At 32.4% G+C, this 20,856-nt stretch overlaps 2 protein-coding genes across 2 annotated transcripts; both read left to right on the top strand.

Moving 5' to 3' along the window:
* Positions 1-1,025: 1,025 nt before the first annotated feature.
* Positions 1,026-3,221, top strand: LOC139859195 (putative F-box/LRR-repeat protein 23). Its single transcript, XM_071847990.1, has 3 exons — positions 1,026-1,100; positions 2,230-2,545; positions 2,711-3,221. Exons 2-3 carry the CDS (start codon positions 2,232-2,234, stop codon positions 3,219-3,221), a joined length of 825 nt encoding a protein of 274 aa, XP_071704091.1. The 5' UTR covers positions 1,026-1,100; positions 2,230-2,231.
* A 4,837-nt stretch (positions 3,222-8,058) lies between these two features.
* Positions 8,059-9,422, top strand: LOC139859194 (F-box protein SKIP19-like). The gene is made up of 3 exons (XM_071847989.1): positions 8,059-8,366; positions 8,532-8,656; positions 9,319-9,422. Exons 1-3 carry the CDS (start codon positions 8,059-8,061, stop codon positions 9,420-9,422), a joined length of 537 nt encoding a protein of 178 aa, XP_071704090.1.
* Positions 9,423-20,856: the final 11,434 nt, after the last annotated feature.

The following is a 20,856-nucleotide window of genomic DNA, read 5'->3' as shown; positions in this document are numbered from 1 at the left end:
CTATTCTGGAAAAGTCTTGGATGAACCTTCTGTAGTAACCAGCTAGTCCTAAAAACTGGCGTATGTGTTTCGGAGTTTTCGGGGTTTCCCACTTTTCAACAGTTTCGTTGTGGTACGTGTGTTTCTGGGTTTCGTTGTGGTAGATTTATTCGTACTTTCTCAACAACATAAATATCAATCGGAGCATTTACAATTACATATTGTAAAAACTCTTAGAAAGTCTTCATAATCATCCGTAATATCAAAAACATGGTTATTATAAATGTATCTCATTAAAACAGGTGAATTGGGTGGCATTTGTATTTTTTTAAGAACATTTTTTAATAATATTCTCTGATTCATTGGTTTTATAGGTGCAACAGGTAGTTTTAGCCGAATTCTAAAACAATCTAGGGGTAAATACATGAGAATGTTGTTAATATACTCAAAAGAACCCCCACAACATATATGAACAACAAATTTATCTTCATTAACACAATTCATAAATACTTAAGTAGTGCAAAAAAATGCTTAAAAATGTACCTTGTGTAGCCAATAATCACTGAAATTCTTTTGAAATGAGTTGTTAGGAAATGATAAATTACAAGTTCCAGGGACATTCTTTATATAGGATCGAAATTTTATCCATGAAAATCTAGAAAATCTAATGAAATCTTATCCTGAAAATCCTATCCTGATAAGATAAAGGCGCAAGGACGCAAGGATGCAAGGATGCAAGGGTGCTTGCGTACTTGCGCCAGTTTGTACGCAAGGTACCTTGCGCCTTGCGAGGTCATTTTGTCAATTTTTTTTATTTTTTTTGGCTCCAGTGCAAGGGGGGAAAATTATTTGGGCATTTTGGTAATAATCCCGAGAAACAAACTAACATTACTAGATACTTCGGCCCACTTATTTGGAATAAGCCCAAAATTAAACCATAAGAAACAGGCTCAATATAATGTACCAGAACTGAACAATACGGAGCAGTACTTTTATCATTCGGGTCAAAAAACGGATACAAAATCTGCAAATCGGGCGATAACAAAGTCCTTGCAATCCGCCGCTTGCACATTTGTGGCAAAATTCAAGTCCTCGATTCCGACAGTTTTCTTCAGTGCGATGTGAGTTGATTCTTTTGTTTAGGGTTTACATTATTCGTAGAATGAATACTTAATTGCACGATTTATATTTGTTGGATTTATACACAATATTTTTTTTTTTTTTTAAAAGCAGGATTTTATACACTACTAACTTAAGTGTATCATTTATATGATTTTATTTAATTTTCGTATGATCCATATTGGCTCGTAGAAATAGTATTACATATTTGGGGTTAGGAATAAAAACACAATTGGGGTTAGGAATATATCCTTTTGATGTTGTAGTTAATGTTCCCCTTTTGGTACTTAATAAATTATCTTATGCATAATTTTGTGCTAATTACACATCAGTGTAGCTTTGATTTTGTCATAAAAAAGGATTACTCCGTATTTGCAATTTATATATAAAATGGTTCTCTTTGATGGTCAAAATTCCTCCTCAACGTATATTAAAAAAATAGTCAAGAAATCTTGCTCTAAAAAGTCACTTTAGAGGGACATTGATCAAATTGTTAACTAAATATCGCTCATGAGACATAGTTAGTTGGTGTCTAGTTGATCGGGACCTTGTAGGCTTAATCGTCCAAGTGGGAAACTAGTTGGGACTAGTCGGCTGTTGACTGATTTTGACCGACCTTTGCTGAATAATCTGACGACTTAATATATTCAATTTTAACCAACTAAATCCAACTATTGAAAACATTGGCCGAATAAATCGGCCAAGTCCTCATACTACTTCAAAATCCCGACTAGTCGGGGACTTTTACAGCCTTGAAGCTCACTACTCTACTCTAGTAATATATTATGAATGTCGAATGCTGTTTTTCTGACTAGTAGCTTTAACGACTGTTTATTAAAAGTGATGATAGATGATGTAAGTTTTCATTATGTAAAAGAAACTCTTGGTTTCTCTTTTAGTGTTACAATCATATAGTAGTACATATATAACATTTGGAGTTGTACACATGTAATAATTCTGTTGTTTGTTTATAAATAAAGCCATAAAGGACTCTTTTGCATTATTCATATTTATTTAGACTCTTTTGCATGATTCATTTATATTTAAATAATTTTGTTGTTTGTGTATACATATCTTGTAAATGACATATTGTAAGATGACTCAATTTTCTTTTTATATGCTTATATACAGTGATGATGTCATCCACTACAAATTGGTTTGACCTTCCTCTCGACTTGAAGATTAATATACTCTCAAGAATTGATCCGGTTGAAATACTTGTGAATACTCAGAAAGTGTGCACTGATTGGTATAAAGTCTGCAAGGATCCTTCTATGTGGAAGGTCATCAATCTGTGTGTCTTGATGGATCATTATGATGTTAGTTACACTGAACGCATGAAAATGTGTAAACATGTTGTTGATAGAAGTCAGGGTCAATTGGTTGAAGTTATCTTCCCGAGATTCCTCCTGCCTAATGATGTTCTTATGTATATTGCTGCTGATAGGTATGTGATAATATTCTTATTCCCTTATAATGTTACTACCTTGGTAGTTTACTGTAACTATGCACGTGTTACACTTATTGGTTACATACTTATAATAAAGTGAAAGCAACTTATTGGTATTAGTATTAGATTTAAAGTGTTTGTTTTGATGGTTTTCTTTGACAGAGCAAGTCAGCTTAAACGTCTCATTATGTATATTGGTTCTGGTGCAAGTAATGATTTGTCTATGAAAAGTTTGCCCGAGGCTTTGAAGAAATTCCCATTGTTGGAGGAACTCGATGTAGACTTTTGTCATCTTTCCAAGGAAGTTATTGAAAGTCTTGGCCGTTATTGCACGCGGCTAAAAAAACTGAATTATATTGAAGAAGGACCTTTTGGTTCATCTCTAATACTTGATGATGAGCTAGCTGTGTGTATTGGGGAGAACTTACATGAGTTAAGGCACCTTGAACTTTATAATAACGGCATTTCGAATATTGGGTTGAAGGTGATTTTGGATGGTTGTCGTCAACTTGAAACACTTGACCTGGGTATGTGTGAGCATATTGATCTCAATGGAGACGTAGTGAAAAGAGCTTCAGAGCAGATCAAACATCTAACTCTGCCCAATCCCAATTGTATTCTGCGTCCCCTAGGCGTTGAATATTCTGATACTGATACTGAAGATGATAATTAAGAGATAGACTTCATTTATCATTTGTCTGATAGTGACATGTGATGATCGATAGGTGAGTTACGCTTTAAATAGTCCGCCAACACTTGTAACTCTTGTATTTGATTGGAAACCTGATTCAGACAAATTTTTATTTTTTTTATTTTTGTACGACCTTATAATATTCTGCTTTTAGATTCTTAATATGGCATCCTCTTTATATATCTGCTACCCTTAATATAAGTTAACCAATGTTGAACCTTTTGGAATCAAATTATGCCGAACTTCAGGAATTTGATGATTTTGTTGATGAGTATGTTCATGTATATATATGAAGAAGCAAAGGTCTTGATGAGTCTATCTATTGATCGTTTTACACTATTGATATGATCGTCCTGGAATGAGTATTGCGGTGTGAACATTTGAACCTACCTAGTTTCTATCTTAAAGTTGTTTGCTTGGAGTTATTAGTGCCCACAACCAATAGCAACAACAATACCTTTTAAAACTAGAAACAATCTCTCATTTGTATTTGGTTTTGGTAAATGGGTCGAAATTCCCCCTATAACATTATGTTTGTTTGGTTAGTCCATCACCTCTCAAATTTTGTTTGACTGGTTTTAGGTAGAAAGGAAGTCCAAAAAGCTCTAAAGTTGTCAGCCCGTTCTATGATAATATATATAGTACGTATGTATTGGCATATTGCTAACATTGAGTTCAAAAGCTCTAAAGTTGTTTTCATTTTTTGGTGGGTTAGATTTGATTATCCTGTTGATTAGTGTTCCAACGTTTAGTGTATATGCTCAAGTCTAGCGTTTCTTTGTGGGTAGATAACATAATCCATCTTATGGGCTTTAATGGAAGCATTTGGTCTTTGGGTTTATATAGTCAGTTTGTAGTGTACTAAACACTTGTGTATCGATCAGTAGAGCTATATATAAGAACTGATATATTAGTTTTATACTCCATTATTAGGCCACTTGCAACCATCCGTGACCCAGCTCCGCCACTGGCCGCCACCCTCTCACTGCCACCACCAGCAACCCGCCACACCATCCGCCAGTGACCCCTGCAACGGCTCTAACGAGCATTTTGGTGGGGCCCACTTAATTTATTTGTTTTTTTTCCTTCTTTCTCCTTTTCTTCTTCTTTCTTTACTTCGTCGGAGTTCTAATTTTAAGACTCAACTCCGGTCCGACCTAATTTTGCGATTAACAGTTTGGAAAGCTTAGATGCACTGCCGGAGTTTCACTATTAACGAAGATGCTTTGGATGGCTTTAATTGATTCCGGCAACACCAGAAAGTGATTGGATGAGTTTGTAAGGTTGTTGGTAACCACCAGCGATGGATAATGAAGTTGATGATCGTGGATGATGAAGATGACTTAAATTTTTTTAACAGCGATAGATAATGAAGAATTGAAGATGATGACTACGAATTATTTTATGGGAAGATATCATCAATTGATGGCAATCCTGGAAATTGCGGAGATGAGATTATGGTGGTGTGGTGTGTATTTATTATTACTTTTTTAGTTTATAAATGTTATTTATTATATTTATATTTATATTTTAAGTTTTAAATAATAATAAAAAATGAGTAAAGTGGGTTGGTGAATATTTTGATTGTGAGGGTTTAGTGAAAGGAATGTTAAAGAGTTTGTGCTGATGTGACGTTGATGTTGCAGAAAAAATGTATGTGAAAGAACTGAACGATGGCAAGTGGCCTTAATATTGAGAAATTGATATTGATTTTGGTTTGAGATGTACTTTGATTGATATAGTGTAATGACATGACAGTTTTGAAGGAAAACCAATCTTTTTAATTTACAGTTTACCAAAGTTGTTAGACTACGTAAGTGATGAATTACTATGCTACTACATGATCATAGTCCAGATTATTTAAATTGCATCTTCAAAGTTAATTCTATTAGTTTAATATGGTACCAAATTTTGTAGACTCTATATTACCCAAACAACAATAAAAAATAAAAAAATTTGTTCTTAAATATCTTTTGTGTGATATATAATCAACTTAAGGGGACGGATTCATGACTAAGCTCAAAAAGAATACAAACTAGATAAGCAAATGTGGACCACAAATGATCATTCATCATCAAGTGATGAATGATAATTTATCATTCATCAGACGACGATGAATGATTAATTCATCACTTATGAATGATCATTTGTGGTCCACATTTGCATATCCATATTGTACCCCAAAATTTGCTTAGTCATGGATCTCTGTCAACATCAACTCAACTTAATATCTGTTACTTTATTACAGTATTATTACTATACCATACCCAATAACTATGTTGTGAGTTCCGGAAAGATGCTTCTCTTATTAATCCCGGGAGTATTTTTTTGGCCAACCTCCGTGTAATCACGTGTTCCAGCCCCTCATAAACTATATATATACAATTACAATTACGTTAATAAAATAAAGAAGACCCAGCAAGAAAAAAGCAATCACAATAATAAAACAAAGAAGACCCTGTCCAAAAAAGAGAATTTGTTTATATCAAAATACTGTATTTGATTCGAGTCACAGACTGAGCTAGAAATCATGATTGAAGGGGGCTTAATCAAATCTCAAAAGTTCATATAGATGCATATAATATAATTTGCTATATAAATTACTGACAAATACCAAGTCTCTAATTAAGTTTATTATGGAATTATAGATAGAAACTTATATACCAATTCTCTAATACATATAAATTTAGTAAAATTATTTCAAACTACTAAGAAATACTTTTTTATGTTAGGAAATAAATATCGATGTATACAATATTTTTCATATATTAAATTATATTCACGGGTTCAAATTTGAGTGTAGTTTTGGGTCAGATCTAGTTTCATCAAAACACCATCATTAGTTTTCAAGGCGTTCAATCTTCTGATGATTCACTTGAGCCGAGATGCACAAAGTCGCGCGGAATTGATTGTTTCATTAGTAATGGTTATGGTTTGTCATTTGTAGTTTGTTTTGAGTTGATTCTTTTTTTTATAGTGGTTTGTTTTAGAAGTTAGTTCAAAATTGTTCTTCAAGTAGATCGTAGAATCTAATCAAATAGTAGCTGTCACATGTAACTTAATTTAGATTTTCAGATCTATTATATTTAATTTATGTTTTTCGCGAATAAAAAAAAAAGATATGGTGTATTTTATTCATACATACAGTACATTCTATGATGTGTTTTAACTGATATAGTAAACTTTTGAGGGGTTAAAGTGATATCTATCGTCCATTATAAATTTATGTCATCCTTGATGTATGTAAAACAAAAATATAGGTAAAAAGTAAGGGATAAAACTGAAATGTTAACAGAAAAGTGCATATGTTACTTTTTGTTAAATTGTGTTTTCTTTCTTTCTTTCTTTCTTTCTTTCTTTATGAGAACAATAGATTTGTGAGGGAGAGATGTGAGGGAGAGAGTACTATAGAATATGGAGAAAAGTGCATATGTTTTATTTTTTTTGTATGAGAAGAATAGATTTGTGAGGGAGAGAGTGCTATAGAATATGGAGTACAAGTGAAAGGTTCTAAACTGAAACATAAAACAAAATAAACCATTTGTTTCCTAACTTTTGGAATTCGATACTCAAAATAATAAAACGGCACCTTCACTTTTGCGATTTCAAATCACAGTTCAACATTACATACACTACCATAGTTAAGGGTGGTTGAGAAAAATTCAAGCCCTTGATCCCAACAGTTATCTTCAGTGCGCTGTGAGTTGAATTTTTTGTTTAGGGTTTACATAACACGTAGAATGAATATACTTTTATTTTTTTGCATTTTCTTGTTATTTGTAGTCACGAAGTCACGATTTATATTTGTTGGATTTAGACACATTTTTTTTTTTGGGTTGAAAAGCAGGATTTATACACTATTAACTTCATTGTATCATTTATATGATTTTATTTAATTTCGTATGATCCATATTGGTTCATAGAAATACATAGCTAGGGTTTGGAATAAAAACACAATTGGGGTTAGCCGGTTAGGAATAACCTTTATATGTTGTTGTTAATTATCCCTTTTTGGTACTTAAGTAATTATGGTATATGCATATTTTTGTGTAATTTACACATCAATGTAGCTGCATTTTGTCATAAAAAGGGAGTGATGTATTATTTGCAATTTATATGTAAAATGGTTCTCTTTGATGGTCAAGATTTATCCTCATCGTCCAATTTTTGGCCAAAACATCTAGTTATATTCAAAATAGTCAAAAAAAAAAATTGCTATAAAAACGCACTTTAGAGGGACATTGATCAAACTGTTAACTAAATATCGCTCATGAGACATCACTAGTTGCTGTCTAATCGGTCGGAACCTTGTAGGCATAATCGTCCAAGAGGGAAGCTAGTTGGGACTAGTTGGCCGTTGACTGATTTTGACCGACCTTGACCGAATAACCTGACAACGAGTAAATATATTCGATTTTAACCGACTAAATCCAGCTTTTGAAAACTTTGACCGAATAAATCGGCGAATTCGGAGACTAGTTAGACTACTTAAAAATCCCGAATAGTCGGGGAACTTTTACAACATTGAAGCTCACTACTCTAGTAATATATTACGAATGTCGAATGCTGTTTTTCTTACTAGTAGATTTCAGGACTTTTTTTTTTGCAAGTGATGATATTAGTTTTTATCAGGTAAAAGAGACTCTTGGTTTCTCTTTTAGTGTTGCCATCATATAGTAGTAGTACATACATGTCTTTTGAAGTTGTACACATGTAATTTTTTTGTTTTTTTTATAAATAAAGCCATAAAGGACTCTTTTGAATTATTCATATTTATTTAGATTTTACATAATATTATATATATATATATACAGTGATGATGTCATTCACTACAAATTGGTTTAACCTTCCCCTCGACTTGAAGATTAATATACTCTCCAGAATTTATTCGCTTGAAATACTTGAGAATACGCAGAAAGTGTGCAGTGATTGGTATAAAGTCTGCAAGGACCCTTCTATGTGGAGAGTCATCGATCCGTACGAGGTGATGGATGATTGGGATATTAGTTACACTGAACGCATTAAACTGTGTAAACGTGTTGTTGATAGAAGTCAAGGTCAATTGGTTGAAATAAAGTTCCCGGGATTCTTCATGCCTAATGATGTTCTTATGTATGTTGCTGATAGGTATGCGATAATATTCTTATTCCTTTATAATGTTACTACCTTGGTAATTTACTGTAACTATACACGCGTTACGCTTATTGCTTACATACTTATAATAAAGTGAAAGCAACTTATTGGTATTAGTATTACATTTAAAGTGATTGTTTTTATTGTTTTCTTTGACAGAGCAAGTAAGCTTAAACTTCTCAATATGTATATTGGTTCTAGTCCAAGTGATGATATATCTATGAAAAGTTTTCCCGAGGCTTTGAAGAAATTCCCATTGTTGGAGGAAAAGTTTGCCCAAGGAAGTTATTGAAAGTCTTGCCCGTTATTGTCCGAAGCTAAAAACACTAATTTTTATTCGAGAAGGACCTCGGAGTTCATCTCTATTACTTAATGATGAGCTAGCTGTGTCTATTGGGGAGAACTTACGCGAGTTAAGGCACCTTGAACTTTATAATAACTGTATTTCAAATATCGGGTTGAAGGTGATTTTGGATGGTTGTCATCAACTTGAATCACTTGACCTGGGTAGCTGTGAGCATATTGATCTCAATGGAGACGTAGTGAAAAGAGCTTCAGAACAGATCAAACATCTAACTCTGTCGTCGTCTGTCCAATCTCGACGGTAGCACAGACTGTTGAATGTTAATGTTCTCAATTTCACGATTTTTTACATCCTAGGATTGTGTGTTTCAGTAATTGCTTTTGGAATTGCATTTCTAATTGTGATAGGATGTTCTAAATTTTACTGGTTTAATGTAACGGTATGATTATTAGAATACTTGACCTGAACCTTTATCGAGGTTCATGATTTGTAAGTCTATGATCTTCTTAACTAATAGGACTAATGTGAAAATGGTCAAGATCAATTGATACGCTTGTTTGACATTACATTTCAGTCATATTTAGGTTATTAAGGTGCATTTTGTTTCTGTCATATCTTTAAAATAGCGGGTTGATTTTTCAGATTGTATCGACGATTGTGATCCTCACATTTGTGTGCCCTCTATCGAGCGGGAAGGGGAAGGAGGGGCGACAAATAGTTTTCATTTCAAGAAAATGGCTTCTTAAGAGCATAATTTACTTTGTTGATCGATTTTAAACTGAATTGTGTAAACGAGAAATAAGACCATTTCTTACAGTGTCTGTGACGTCACATGCAGTTTCTGCACTTTTTGCCTAAAAAGTGCAAGTTTATGACCTTTTTTAACAATGAGTGTCAGTTTGTTGTGTCAGTTTTCAGTAGGGTTCATCAGTTTTTTATTTTTTACATTTTCTTTATATTTCTAACACATTATTTAATAAAACTAATAATATAAAATTCATTAAAAAAATACAAACTACAAATGAAAAAAATACTCAAAATAAAATTTAAAAAATACAGATGTGACGACCCGTCCTTATCCACCTGGACGAAGTCATCAACATTTGGTCCCATTGCGATGATCGACTCCAAGTAATGTCCTTAAATTGAGCAAATGTACAGCGGAAGACTTAATTCGTACCTGAGAATAAACATGCTTTAAAGTGTCAACCAAAAGGTTGGTGAGTTCATAGGTTTATCATAACAATCATTTCAATATTTTAATAGACCACAAGATTTCATAATCATAAACATAATACACTCGCAAGTGTATGTAAAGCATTCTAAGTGGTTGAGCACTTGGTAACCATACTTAACATTTAATCACGTCGCATATTCCCTTTATTATGAAATCTCACTACACCGTACCAAGTGTAGTCACCGAAACGAAGTACTGTGCAACCGTTGAATACTGGTCGTCCAGTCCGGTTGGGGTTGTCAGGCCCGATAGATCTATCAACAGGATTCGCGTTTACAATACCCATGTAAATAGTAGTTACCAAGCTACAGGGAAATATGCCAGTGGTACAACTCAACGTAGAATGTATTTTAAGTACTTGTTTCTATTTCGTAAACATTTATAAAAGCAGCGCATGTATTCTCAGCCCAAAAATATATTGCAAAAGCAATTAAAAAGGGAGCAAATGAAACTCACCTAATGTATTTTGTAGTAAAAATACATATGACGACATTGAACAAGTATAGGGTTGGCCTCGGATTCACGAACATATATCAAGTATATATATTAACACCTATACTTGTATTCAAACAAATTTATATATTATTTTTAATGATATAACTGTTATATTAATAATTTATATATTTCATTAATAACTAATTTATATATTATTATTTTATATACTCTAAATAAATAATTAGTATTATAAAAATGTTAATTTAGATATTTTATATCTATTAACTATAATGTTATATAACTAAAATTCATTTGATAAAATAATATAAAAAGTTGTATTATTTTATAATAATAATTTTAGTTAATATACTTAATAATGACAATAATAATAATAATATGATAATTTTTATATATAATGATAATTTTTAATAATAATTGTAATTGTAATGTTAATAGTAATGATACTACTAGTAATATTCTTAATTCCAATACTAATACTAATGTTAATAATAATAATCTTAAAAATCATGTTAATACTAATAATAATAGTAATGCTAATAATAATAACTATAACAATAACAATAATAATACTTATTGTAATAATAATAATAATAATAATAATAATAATAATAATAATAATAATAATAATAATAATAATAATAATAATAATAATAATAATATTAAAGGCTACCTTTGTATAATATGCCCAAAAATAACATCCCTGCCTAGGCTCGAACCCGCGACCTCCCGTTCACCCACAAACACTCAACACCACTTGACTGATTCCGTTTTTCTGATTAATCTCGGCCCTATATTAGCTTAACCCATCGTCTTTTCTTAACAAGAAAAGTGGGCTTCGGCCCAACTGAAAACATATCTATCTCGGCCCAACTTTTCATAATAAGACTCGGCCCAATCATAAACAAGTTAGAAGCCCAAACTAGCAATCCATAACATGTTTAAATCTGGTTAGTTTGTGAATTTCGGCTAATGGAAACAGTAACAAAAAAATAGAAAACGCTGTCATTATCTACTCCTCTTTATCACAACAGTACCTCCGATTAATATTGTATATAATAGCAACAGATGGTGTTTGATAACAACAGTTCACAGCTAGTTACAAACGTATAGCAGTAATCAATCGACTGTTATGGTGGTCTTCTATCGAAACAAGAGCTAAACAGATGGGTTACAGTAGCAAAACAAAAGGTTGCAGGTTTATGATGGTTTCTTCGTGAAAAACAGTAAAACGAGCAGTAGCAACGAGGTATCGTGCAGCTGCAGTTTTCAGTCACGGTGGTGGTTGTTTTAAATGGATTTGAGGTGGTCTCACGGTTGTTCATGGTGGTAGGATGTGATGGTTCCTTTGTTTGAACCGAGATCAAAAACGAGAGAGAGAGAGAGATAGAGAGAGGAAATAGCGGTTGAAGGTGGTTCATGATTTGAGGGTGAAAGAGGATGGCGGCTGTGATGATGGATTTATGGTGGTCGGTGAAGGGGTAGAGCTTGTAAACAGAAATAGTTGGGTGGTGTTGTGCTTTAAACGTACAAAGGGAAACAAGAAACGGTTTTGAGAGAGAGAAAGGGTTAACGGTGGTGGTTTTGGTTATGGTTGTTAATGGATAATGGTGGCAGCGGATTTATGGTGTAGAGATGCCGGAGGTGGTGGTCACGATGGGTAGAGGATGGTGGGTTGAGAGAGGTCGAATGGTGATAATGGTTTGTGATTAAGCAGGTGATGTATATATCTATCTTTATTGTATGTGCAAGTGTAAATATATATTATATATTAGATATATATTAGTAGTAGTAGGATAAAAGCCAACAACAGTAATCACATTATTTTCAAACATATACAGTGTGTACAGTGAGCCATCGATTGTTTTTGTAAGTTTATTACCGACAGTTTTGTCACGAAGTGCTATATTGTGCCCATTGCTAAACAGTTAATGTATAAAAGTGTTCCTAAAAATCCCAAATTTTTAGATTAAATATATTTGATTATTTCACTCATTAACTGTTTGAAACCTGATCAAAAAGGTTCGATAATTATTTATTTTCTGTTCTAATTTATATGTACGGAGTGCTAATATTTAATCTTAAAAGGGTAAAAATATTTTTGACAAATCTAAAATCTTCGTAATCAATTTACAGTCTAACTTTTATTTCAATCCTTCATGGACATGTACAATATCTATATTAAAACTAACAAAGCATCAACCGAGTGTTTCAGACGTTTACTAATTAAGCTCGAAATCATTCATTCTCCATTTACTCTCTCTCTAAATATAATCAGTTTTAAATAACAAGTTTTATCACATAAATATATAATATATATTTTTAAATAAATAGATTTAATATTATTTTATATATTTACAAATAGTATTTATATATACATATTTATATACATACATATTTATATATATACATTTGTAATAATAGTTTTCATTGTATCGCATATTATTTTACATATTTATTTCCAACAATTAACTCATATATTATTTCAATTAATATTTCAATTTATTATATATATATATATATATATATATATATATATATATATATATATTAAATATATATGTAACCATTTACAAATAGTTGTTCGTGAATCGTCGGGAACAGTCGAAGGTCAAATGAATATATGAAACAGTTCAAAAATTTTTGAGACTCAACCTAACAGATTTCTCTTATCATGTCAAGAATATTAAATCGTATCGAGAGTTTGGTTTAAAATTAGTCGAAATTTTCCGGGTCGTGACAGTACCTACCCGTTAAAGAAATTTCGTCCCGAAATTTGATCGAGGTTGTCATGGCTAACACTAAAAATGTTTTCATGATGAATATGAGTTGATAAATAGAGTTTTATTACTGTTGAGTAATATTGATAAGATAATTCGATTACTCGAAGCGTATGGGTGAAGTTATTACAAAAGAGTGAGTTGAAGAAATAAAGTTTCGTCTTAACTTTTGACTTTGCCTTGGTTGAATTCTGGAATTCAAGGGATATAAAGAAAATCTTCGAAATCTAAAAGATTTGGTTCTTTGGCGAGTAAGGAAATTAAGATCTCTATAATTAAATACGGTGATCTGCCTCGATTACTCTGTCTGATATTTCCATTTTAAATTAAACTCTTCCTTCCCATTATTCTCACCATTCCTATACTTTCTTTCTCAGTTCATATATCCAAAAGATTGTGAAAATGCTTAATCCGGTTCTAATCCTTGTCCTTCTTCTGTCAATCACTTCTGTCTTCCTCCTTTTTCATCTACCACCGGAGAAATTTGCTTTCTTCTACTTTGCCCTTGGGGTTATAGTGTTCTTAATTCTCCCGTGTCTTTATGTTGCGATAAACATTGATATACACGGTTTGTAATTTATGTGTTGTTATCGGGTTTTACATTCTCCCTTATATTTTGAAGCTCTATGCTTTTGTTTTCTCTTCCCGACTTCAAGTCAAGCGAATAATGGTCCAGAATTTGTATATATAGAGTTTCGAATGATTATAGTATTCTAAGCAGAAAGGAATGTATTAGCACGATTTGATTTGTCAAATTACCAGAATCTCTGAGGCTGGAACTATCAAGAATATATATTTTCTTGATATGTTCAGAGGTTAAATAGAATGAAAGAGTTATGTAACATGGTTCATGATAAAGGTATGATCTGTGATCCTTTATCACGTTCCATTAGAAACTCAGCATGACTTACTGTAATATAATCACGTTGGCCAAGTGTCATTATATTATACTAACCCATGCTTCAATTCCCAACACTTCTCCACAATTCATTCATAATTCATACTTAGATTTTACAGAAGTTTCCAATATAATGTATTACAGATAGCACGAAGAGGTATATAATTTCGGACGAGAATATTTATGAAAATATCTTCAGAATTATCGAAGATATTTATTATGATATTTTGGAATTTCTAAGTTCGATGGTTAATGAAGAAAGATTTTTCGCAAGATTTTAACATGACTTTGAAGCAAGATATTCTCTAAAGATTTCATCGGATCCAGAATTATCTGGGTTCTTTGAATATAGGGTTTGGTCCTTGTATTTGTCCTTGGTCTCCTTCATGGTGTGCTCAATCCGATTTTTAGTACCAAATTTTCTATCGAGCGTTCCAAACACTTCCTTCTTTATCATCAACTTTTGGCCATTAAGACCATCTACAACATGCTGCTTCGTCAGTATTTTCAAAATTAACGGATCTGGATCATCGGTTATCAAACCGAGGTGGTTTCAGGAGAATTGTGTTTTTAGATGATTAAACGCTGATGGTAATATGGTGGAATATAAAAGGTTCCCAAGTAACAATAAAGAGTAGGCATATATATCAAGGTTATAATAAGGTTGTTTCGGATGAAAAGTCGGAGTTGACTTGCTGGAGCTGTGACAAAACTGACTATCTCGAACAGGAGTTGCAAGGTTATTTTCGGTAATAATAACACTAAAGGAGTTAGCAAAACTACGTGTTAAACGTGTACTCAGTTTCCGAGAGTTTTTCAGGTGCATAACTATATGCATAAATCTTTTCTTCCGTAGATGAGATGCAGTTGGTTCATTCTCTCGATTGTTTCTTAATTGAGGAGTTTCAAAGATCATGAAGGGTTTGAACGCGGATTGTAATCGTCAAGATACAAATGAGACTTAAGATGAAATCAAGTGGCAAACTTGAAGAACTATTTAGTTTCATATGTTATAATCAAAATTTTAATTCATTTTAATTGTCCAATGTTATTAGTCCACAGTCGATAGTCCACAATTAACAGTCCAATAATTCATATATAGTTTAATATATAATATTCGAATTAATTAATACGTATCGTGACCCGTATACGTCTCAGACTCGATCACAACTCAAAGTATATATATTATTGTAGAATTAACCTCAACCCTGTATAGCTAACTCCCGCATTACTGCATATAGAGTGTCTATGGTTATTCCAAATAATATATATAGATGCGTCGATATGATATGTCAAAACCTTGTATACGTGTCCCGATATTTAAAGTGCGTAAAATAAATAACAGAAATTAAATGACGATAAATAAAGTGCGTAAAGTAAACAACAGAAATTAAATGACGATAAATAAAATTGCGAGAATGTAAATTGCGAGAATGTAAATTGCGATAATTAAATTGAGATAAATAAAATGTAACCAGTTAGCTAGGAACAGTTAGCTAGGAACAGTTAGCGTGGATTCTTAACAATATTTCAATTAGTTAGTTCGTTTGTTTCTAACAAATTTTACTTTGTCCGGTGTTTTCTTCATTATGCCACTTGTTGGATTCTGATAGGTCAAAATCCAAATATGAAATTGAATGAAAATGATTATTCTGCGGTGAACGGATACGTATATCGGTGGTGGTAAGTAGGATAGTAAATGATTGTTGAATCAGATTCGAAGAATGTACAATGTAACTTATTAATGTGAAATCTAAATATTCCTCGGATATTACCTACCCGTTAAAATATTTTCATCATTAACAGTTTGTACGAAAGAATTTTTAATTACAATCTTTATGAAAATATACTTGCATATATATTTTCTTCAGATGTAACCATGGATTTAATGAGTTAATATGATATTAAGCTCTTATGATTTTTTGTTAGAACTAGAATACATAATCTCTAAAACATTAGAGATTACATAAGTGTCAGGTAAATGATATAAAACGATATGTAGAACAAAGATAATCGGTGTAGAACGATACATAGAACGAACATTATGCTCGAGGTACAGAATGAGATGTTGAGGCTTGTGTTGTTGATGGTTCAACTGTTGATACTGGTGGTACTGTTGGTGCCGGTGATGCTGCTGAAGCTGGTAAGTTTTGCATCATATTCTCCAAAGCTACTACTCCGGCACGAAGTTCGTTGACTTCTTCTACTAACCCTGGTTGGTTATTAGTGTGAGGTGGAGGTTGGATATCTCCTCTAGTTCCATTAATGGTAGTCTCAAGACGAAAAATTCTCGCAAAAAGGGTATAAACGGTGTTGCGGACAGGTTCGCCGGTTAGCGGGTCGAGTACTCCAAGATTAGGTGGTAGATTCGGTTCATGATATGGAGTAACTTCTTCCCTTCTCCATAGGGTGAGTATGTCGCGAACCCACCCCCATTTTCTCCAGTAATCACGGTAGTTGATTGGTTGGTGTGCTCCTGTCACGCTGTCTTCGGAGTCAGAGGAACTTGGTCGATTCGTAGAGGCCATCTTACGCGATCTCAGAAAAGATTTTTGGTATGCAGAGTTTAGTGACAGCAATTGATAGTTGAATGGTATTCTCAATGCATCATATGCATATATATATATATTTAGTACCAGATTCCCCTAAATTACGGAGAAATTTACGGAAGATATCAGGCAAAGTCTATCGTAATAGATACGCTAAGATATGATTTAGCAGATACGCTAAGATATGAGTTTTGTCTATACACTAATCATGCAGTCAATGCAGTAAGATGTGTCTAGACTAAGAATAATGAGCAGGTAATTTCCTAAAGTTGATAAGCAGATGATTTCCGACAAAAATGATAAGCAAAACTTTTGACATGCAGACACGGTCGAAGTCCAGATCCACTAATGCATCTAAACAACTATCAGTTAGACACACTAATGCAAGACTTGGTTCGCTAAGACCACCGCTCTGATACCACCTGTGACGACCCGTCCTTATCCACCTGGACGAAGTCATCAACATTTGGTCCCATTGCGATGATCGACTCCAAGTAATGTCCTTAAATTGAGCAAATGTACAGCGGAAGACTTAATTCGTACCTGAGAATAAACATGCTTTAAAGTGTCAACCAAAAGGTTGGTGAGTTCATAGGTTTATCATAACAATCATTTCAATATTTTAATAGACCACAAGATTTCATAATCATAAACATAATACACTCGCAAGTGTATGTAAAGCATTCTAAGTGGTTGAGCACTTGGTAACCATACTTAACATTTAATCACGTCGCATATTCCCTTTATTATGAAATCTCACTACACCGTACCAAGTGTAGTCATCGAAATGAAGTACCGTGCAACCGTTGAATACTGGTCGTCCAGTCCGGTTGGGGTTGTCAGGCCCGATAGATCTATCAACAGGATTCGCGTTTACAATACCCATGTAAATAGTAGTTACCAAGCTACAGGGAAATATGCCAGTGGTACAACTCAACGTAGAATGTATTTTAAGTACTTGTGTCTATTTCGTAAACATTTATAAAAGCAGCGCATGTATTCTCAGCCCAAAAATATATTGCAAAAGCAATTAAAAAGGGAGCAAATGAAACTCACCTAATGTATTTTGTAGTAAAAATACATATGACGACATTGAACAAGTATAGGGTTGGCCTCGGATTCACGAACCTATATCAAGTATATATATTAACACCTATACTTGTATTCAAACAAATTTATATATTATTTTTAATGATATAACTGTTATATTAATAATTTATATATTTCATTAATAACTAATTTATATATTATTATTTTATATACTCTAAATAAATAATTAGTATTATAAAAATGTTAATTTAGATATTTTATATCTATTAACTATAATGTTATATAACTAAAATTCATTTGATAAAATAATATAAAAAGTTGTATTATTTTATAATAATAATTTTAGTTAATATACTTAATAATGACAATAATAATAATAATATGATAATTTTTATATATAATGATAATTTTTAATAATAATTGTAATTGTAATGTTAATAGTAATGATACTACTAGTAATATTCTTAATTCCAATACTAATACTAATGTTAATAATAATAATCTTAAAAATCATGTTAATACTAATAATAATAGTAATGCTAATAATAATAACTATAACAATAACAATAATAATACTTATTGTAATAATAATTAATAATAATAATAATAATAATAATAATAATAATAATAATAATAATAATAATAATAATAATATTAAAGGCTACCTTTGTATAATATGCCCAAAAATAACATCCCTGCCTAGGCTCGAACCCGCGACCTCCCGTTCACCCACAAACACTCAACACCACTTGACTGATTCCGTTTTTCTGATTAATCTCGGCCCTATATTAGCTTAACCCATCGTCTTTTCTTAACAAGAAAAGTGGGCTTCGGCCCAACTGAAAACATATCTATCTCGGCCCAACTTTTCATAATAAGACTCGGCCCAATCATAAACAAGTTAGAAGCCCAAACTAGCAATCCATAACATGTTTAAATCTGGTTAGTTTGTGAATTTCGGCTAATGGAAACAGTAACAAAAAAATAGAAAACGCTGTCATTATCTACTCCTCTTTATCACAACAGTACCTCCGATTAATATTGTATATAATAGCAACAGATGGTGTTTGATAACAACAGTTCACAGCTAGTTACAAACGTATAGCAGTAATCAATCGACTGTTATGGTGGTCTTCTATCGAAACAAGAGCTAAACAGATGGGTTACAGTAGCAAAATAAAAGGTTGCAGGTTTATGATGGTTTCTTCGTGAAAAACAGTAAAACGAGCAGTAGCAACGAGGTATCGTGCAGCTGCAGTTTTCAGTCACGGTGGTGGTTGTTTTAAATGGATTTGAGGTGGTCTCACGGTTGTTCATGGTGGTAGGATGTGATGGTTCCTTTGTTTGAACCGAGATCAAAAACGAGAGAGAGAGAGAGAGAGAGATATAGAGAGAGGGAATAGCGGTTGAAGGTGGTTCATGATTTGAGGGTGAAAGAGGATGGCGGCTGTGATGATGGATTTATGGTGGTCGGTGAAGGGGTAGAGCTTGTAAACAGAAATAGTTGGGTGGTGTTGTGCTTTAAACGTACAAAGGGAAACAAGAAACGGTTTTGAGAGAGAGAAAGGGTTAACGGTGGTGGTTTTGGTTATGGTTGTTAATGGATAATGGTGGCAGCGAATTTATGGTGTAGAGATGCCGGAGGTGGTGGTCACGATGGGTAGAGGATGGTGGGTTGAGAGAGGTCGAATGGTGATAATGGTTTGTGATTAAGCAGGTTGATGTATATATCTATCTTTATTGTATGTGCAAGTGTAAATATATATTATATATTAGTAGTAGTAGGATAAAAGCCAACAACAGTAATCACATTATTTTCAAACATATACAGTGTGTACAGTGAGCCATCGATTGTTTTTGTAAGTTTATTACCGACAGTTTTGTCACGAAGTGCTATATTGTGCCCATTGCTAAACAGTTAATGTATAAAAGTGTTCCTAAAAATCCCAAATTTTTAGATTAAATATATTTGATTATTTCACTCATTAACTGTTTGAAACCTGATCAAAAAGGTTCGATAATTATTTATTTTCTGTTCTAATTTATATGTACGGAGTGCTAATATTTAATCTTAAAAGGGTAAAAATATTTTTGACAAATCTAAAATCTTCGTAATCAATTTACAGTCTAACTTTTATTTCAATCCTTCATGGACATGTACAATATCTATATTAAAACTAACAAAGCATCAACCGAGTGTTTCAGACGTTTACTAATTAAGCTCGAAATCATTCATTCTCCATTTACTCTCTCTCTAAATATAATCAGTTTTAAATAACAAGTTTTATCACATAAATATATAATATATATTTTTAAATAAATAGATTTAATATTATTTTATATATTTACAAATAGTATTTATATATACATATTTATATACATACATATTTATATATATACATTTGTAATAATAGTTTTCATTGTATCGCATATTATTTTACATATTTATTTCCAACAATTAACTCATATATTATTTCAATTTATTATATATATATATATATATATATATATATATATATATATATATATATATATATATATATATATATATAAATATATATGTAACCATTTACAAATAGTTGTTCGTGAATCGTCGGGAACAGTCGAAGGTCAAATGAATATATGAAACAGTTCAAAATTTTTTGAGACTCAACCTAACAGATTTCTCTTATCATGTCAAGAATATTAAATCGTATCGAGAGTTTGGTTTAAAATTAGTCGAAATTTTCCGGGTCGTGACAACAGATAAATTAAAAATAGTTAGAAGAGATTACATAAAGAAACATTAATTTGTAGTTCGAAAAGAATCCGGAATTTCAGTGGGTCGCCAGTGGCACCTGCAACGATGGTTTCACGAATTTTAGTGGGTCCCACTCTTCTTTTTTACCCAAATTCACAAACATCCAAATATATATTTCTCTGTTTCAATTATACAAAAAGCTCATACCTTTTTACGTCTACAAGGTTTGATCGATGAAATTGGATCCGACGTCGGTGTTCAATCGTTGGCGATCATCGATGGGTGGTTACGGCTCCAGATAAATTCGGTGGATTTCGAACAAGTCTGATTTAAACACAAAGATCTCGAACATACGACAAACAAAATCGAAGGTGAGTATTCAATTCGAATTTAAAACATCGTTTGATCGTTGATATAAGTCAGTTTGACTTTTCATAAAAGTCAAAGATCAACGAAATTTCAAGATTGAGTTG

The sequence above is a fragment of the Rutidosis leptorrhynchoides genome, chromosome 7 (genome assembly GCF_046630445.1).
Source record: "Rutidosis leptorrhynchoides isolate AG116_Rl617_1_P2 chromosome 7, CSIRO_AGI_Rlap_v1, whole genome shotgun sequence".
Classification (NCBI taxonomy): Eukaryota; Viridiplantae; Streptophyta; class Magnoliopsida; order Asterales; family Asteraceae; genus Rutidosis; species Rutidosis leptorrhynchoides.
The sequence above is the reverse complement of the archived record's forward strand: the minus strand, read 5'-3'. Positions and strand labels throughout refer to the sequence as shown.

Bases quoted from the DNA above. Each gene is read 5' to 3' on its own strand.
- LOC139859195 (XM_071847990.1), top strand. From the start codon at position 2,232: ATGATGTCATCCACTACAAATTGGTTTGACCTTCCTCTCGACTTGAAG. The intron at 2,546-2,710 runs GTATGTGATAAT...TTTCTTTGACAG, and splicing joins ATGTATATTGCTGCTGATAG to AGCAAGTCAGCTTAAACGTC.
- LOC139859194 (XM_071847989.1), top strand. From the start codon at position 8,059: ATGTCATTCACTACAAATTGGTTTAACCTTCCCCTCGACTTGAAGATT. The intron at 8,367-8,531 runs GTATGCGATAAT...TTTCTTTGACAG, and splicing joins CTTATGTATGTTGCTGATAG to AGCAAGTAAGCTTAAACTTC. The intron at 8,657-9,318 runs GTTATTGAAAGT...TTGATTTTTCAG, and splicing joins GGAAAAGTTTGCCCAAGGAA to ATTGTATCGACGATTGTGAT.